This window comes from Echinococcus granulosus (assembly GCF_000524195.1).
Source record: "Echinococcus granulosus chromosome Unknown EG_S00064, whole genome shotgun sequence".
Lineage (NCBI taxonomy): Eukaryota > Metazoa > Platyhelminthes > Cestoda > Cyclophyllidea > Taeniidae > Echinococcus > Echinococcus granulosus.
Window position 1 is genome coordinate 230,767 of NW_020170444.1, and position 4,573 is coordinate 235,339.

General features: G+C 36.1%; 1 protein-coding gene across 1 annotated transcript; it reads left to right on the top strand. All coding sequences in view use genetic code 11, as the record gives it.

The window, feature by feature from the left end:
• Positions 1 to 896: 896 nt before the first annotated feature.
• Positions 897 to 4,526, top strand: EGR_06836 (hypothetical protein; the record flags this gene model as incomplete). Its single annotated transcript, XM_024496085.1, has 3 exons — positions 897 to 1,125; positions 4,379 to 4,480; positions 4,507 to 4,526. 3 exons carry the CDS (start codon positions 897 to 899, stop codon positions 4,524 to 4,526), a joined length of 351 nt encoding a protein of 116 aa, XP_024349505.1.
• Positions 4,527 to 4,573: the final 47 nt, after the last annotated feature.

A 4,573-nucleotide genomic window follows, 5' to 3' on the forward strand; every position in this document is an offset into this window, starting at 1 on the left:
CAATGGAATAGAGTCGGCTGTTTTGTCGCAAGTAGTCTACAAGTACATACCATCACAAATTTTTGGAACATTTATGCTAAGTGTAAGGTTATTTTTACACAAAGGCATATCTTCGTATTAAAAGTGGGTGTTTAAGACTACATTTTAGAATGCAACAGTATTTAATGAAGGAAAAATGACTAAAATAGCAGGTTCGCTACCTTGTGGTAAAAATCACGTGTGCCATTAAGGTTTTTTAACCAATTTGCGATTTATAAAATTAAAAAACGAATGACTCAAACTGATGCGAAGCACAGGTCTCTATTATCGCCTCTCGCAATCCCAAAGTCACATGTAAATAAATCCTTGAAAATTGTGGACCAAAACGTATTAAATTATAGCCCTCATGCCCATTCTGAAGACGTCGTAAAGTCTATGGTTTTAGATAGAACTCTATCTTAAGTACACAGAGCGGCAAATGGACTGTTGATAAAGATGGCACAAACAGAACACCGCGCTAACAGGATGCTGACTGAAACCTGGACAGGTGGGTTAAACTAAAAAAATCTCATAAACATGGAATAACGGTAAATATTACTCGCAATAATTCCTACCTACAGAACATATGCATTTTATGGTAAGGTGACCATCAATGAAGAGGTGATGTACTTTTTGTTTGAACTGAGATTTGAGAATGACTACCCAAAATTCTCGCAAGCAAATAGAATTTCAATTAAAATAGGAAATATTCGGCTTTTAACCAAAGGTGCTCACCTGCATCCAACCATTACTGCCTCAACAGCCATTGGCTGCCCGTCACGGACGTTGGCTCCTAAAATACGCACCTACAGAGTGCAACCCATTGCAGCCTGGAGGTTGTGGCACATACTTAAGTGACGTTGATCCTGCCACCACCGATGACATTGCTGCTTCTGCTGCTGCTGATACTGCGGCTCATTAGCTGCCCCAGTAGGACACGAGCTGACGAATATCATGTTGTTGCTGCAGGTCCGTGCGTCGAGGAGGGCGACTTCTACTGCAGTCGTCGAGTGCCCAACAGTTTCTGCTCGGTGACCAAAAATGAGTGCTTCTGCCAACCAGCTTTTGTAGCCATCCAGGAGGAGTATGGAATTACCTGTAAACCTTGTAAGTCATTGAGTACCGTTAAAAAATTGCACATTCGTTTAGCCCAATACTATGGGTACTTTATGAAAAATAAAATTGCCTCATTATGTGTACAAAATGAGCAGATTTTGCGGATATGTGTTTAAATATTTTGCGGAACACCAAAATTAGGCTGCATCTTCCATAACAATTAGTTATTACACGAAATTGTGTTAATATTTTCCGAGCAAATATTTATTACCTATTGTGTTGAACTTTTGAGCATAAAAACTTTGAGGAAGATATTTTTCATGGTAAGTTATAAGGAATTTAAGAATTATACGGGTCTGCTTTGGCTGGATATCTACTGCTAAAATGATTAAGAGAGGGCATCCTTGATCAAATATTAATGCTAGCTACGAAGTCAAATAATTCAGAACTAAAGTAAGAAATTCAGAAGGGTTCAAAAGTTTCTAAAATAAATTAGATTAAATTTCATTACTAAAGCTTGAAAGTGTGCCAGTGCAAATCGTCGGTTACTTCGCTATCTTTTTGATTATATCTTGTGTTTACAAGGATTTCTTACCACTCCGGCCTCGAATAGATGGAAACTTGTTTAGAATAATCTATCCATTGCTACTGAATACAAAAGTAACCAGTCAAAACCTGCAATTCACCTCAGCCTATGTGCGCTGCATTTATCTGAAATATTTATGGGACTTTGTAAAACTTGCTTAAATCGTGGCAATTCAAGAAGTCAAACGTCAAACTGACAACTTACATTTGTTCTAGTAGATTTCAGGCAAATAAGTGAATAATTTCCGTCATTACCTATACGTAATTGGGCTTCTCACTTAAATTAAAATATATTTTAAAGTCAAGGTGGAAAACCAAGTTAGTTGTGGAACCCATGTAAATGCGAAAGTGTGCGAACAAGAAACAAAACAGTATTATTTTTAAATAATTATTTGGGGTAAACTTTAAGGCAATTCCTTGGTTAGTGCTTGATTGCAATATGCAGAAGCCGTCATTTATACGGGGCTTATTTTATATAAAGTTGTTAATAAATAATAGTTAACTGGAAAGGATTTTTACTAAGAAAGGCCAGGTAGAAAACAATGATTACCCATCTTCTTGAAACTGTCTGATTCATTCTTCTGTCCGGCGTTCGCAGTTGTTAATCACCCGTAACTGTTTCCATTTTTTTAAATAAAAAGTTTTATTTTATAAGAAGGCAAGTTGAATAAGTTAGCTGCGTAAAATCAATTTCAAACATTTTGTGACTTAATGGTATTTTTTAGCAAAATGTGTTAGAAATCTGTGAACCGCTTTTTATCATTTTCCGAGTTGAATTGAGAATAAGGCCAAGTGCTGGCACTAAAATCAAGTGTTTGATGGTATGTACATTACACACCATGTGCATTGTTTTATATAAAATTGGAGTATCACTTCCAGTGGTTGGCACCACTAATGTATAGTGATGGAAAATGATACGAATTATTTTATTACCTTATGATGACTACGAATTCGCTGTCTACTTGAACCCTAGAGCATTGTAAGTATTTCACAAAACAATCCCCTAAAGCACCTAAATCTCTCTACGCATTAATGTGTCGCCGGGAGGTAAAAAGTCACCATTAGTTCCATAGACAAACTTATATGGTGTTTTTAAGCATATCAGCAACTCATTCTTAGTCTGATTTATCGAAAATGGTTTGTAGCATTGCTTAACCATTGCGAAATGCATAACTAAAGGAACTCATTGCGAGTGATCATGCCTTTTTAGTATAATCAAACGGTAAACTTTACTGATCTAGTTGTTCGTATTTCGGAGCTGGCTGTTATGTTTATTATCTCAAATTATTAAGCCTCTCGGCAATTAGCGTAAAAGAATGTAAATAAAAGTGATAAGTAGACCAGTGGTTGTCTGAATGACAAGAGCGGTGTCTTGGCATTATCGTAGGCGCCAGAAAGGATGGCAATGCTTACAAATTACTGTTTGTTAATTGGCATTCGAGGAAAAGGATTAAGCAATATAGGGGTTGGTAAAAAATAATAGTGGTTGGAATTGGATGACACCTACATGTGGGTAATGTGGAATAGGTATAGTAGTGGTTAGAGGCAAAACTTTGTATGAAAGCTTATTTTGCTTTCAAATACGGCTAGCCATAAAGTGTACTGGTGATTACTCTTAAAAAAGTAAACATTTGGAGAAGCTTTCCGCATTTTTTCTTATATTTAAATATCGGTGCAGATTTATTGTGCTTTCTTGCATAACTTAAAACAATGCTCCTTAAATCTGGTTAAAATTTGCAGATTTTCCTGCAAAATTCCGCAAAGTTAAACAACTGTGGTCATTTTGTCCCCTTTTAGCTGATAAAATCATCATAAAATTGTCTTGAGTTTCTAATCAGAACACGCCATGTATTATCAGTAATTTATTTGCAAATTCTAATGGGTAAAACTAACAATGCAAACGAGAAATGTAGCATTACACTACTGCCTGCAAAGTATTCACGAATTTCTTAAAAGTTAGGGTGGTTTCATTTTCTCAAAAGTTTGACAATTCTCGGTACATTACTTACCGTTCAGTAAGAAGTTTTGAAAAATAAAAAGTAATTAATTTGGTGGTTAAAAAGGTGTGAAAACGGATTTCCGAATCATCTTTCAAAGGGGCTGAATTTAAACTTGTCTAAATGCTTTGCTGATTAAGTAGTTGGTTGAACTTAGTTTTAGCCAGGTGTAATGAACGAGCCTTGATGATTTGAAAGTACATTTAAATTAGCTAGGAAAAATACTTTTCCAAATATATTTAGGGAAACTTATGCATTATTTAGAGCCAACTTTAAGAATAAATGAAGCTGACTTGGGATATTTATTCTGTCTCAAGTGGAACGTTACATGCTAACTGCGTGGTTGGTAACACTGTGATTAGAGTAACAAATTCTGATTAGTGTCATTTAATTTGTTCTTTTTTATCAAAGTATAGTACCAGAATTTTTCCAGGACCGTCAAGATGCATACCAGAACTGAGGAGAGCTTGTGCTCAACCTACAGAGGCTGTTAAGCTTGGCTAGAAACCCAAATAGAAAAGTGACACTATGGTGATTAAAAAGAGCCGGATTAAATTTACTACTAAAATCAACAACATTAGATCAAAGAGAACAGTTGTAGACATTAATCTCATTACAAAGTTCTCACCGATTTTTTCCCTAAAAAGGAATGCCATCAATATAAGTGACTAAAGTGACACTTCATTCCATTCCAGTGCTTACGTCTCTCAACTGCCATGTAGACAAGGACTGCGTCCACGTGAAGAACAGCATCTGCCACCCTGGGGCGGGATTTTGCGCATGTCCCGGTGGCACTGCCTACGTAGCTCAAGAACATGCCTGTCGTAAGCATTTTTTATTCCTATTTTAGTTAATAAAACAACCAAATAACTTCGCGCCAGTATTTATGCTAGAAGTTAGATAACTAAAGAAAGTTT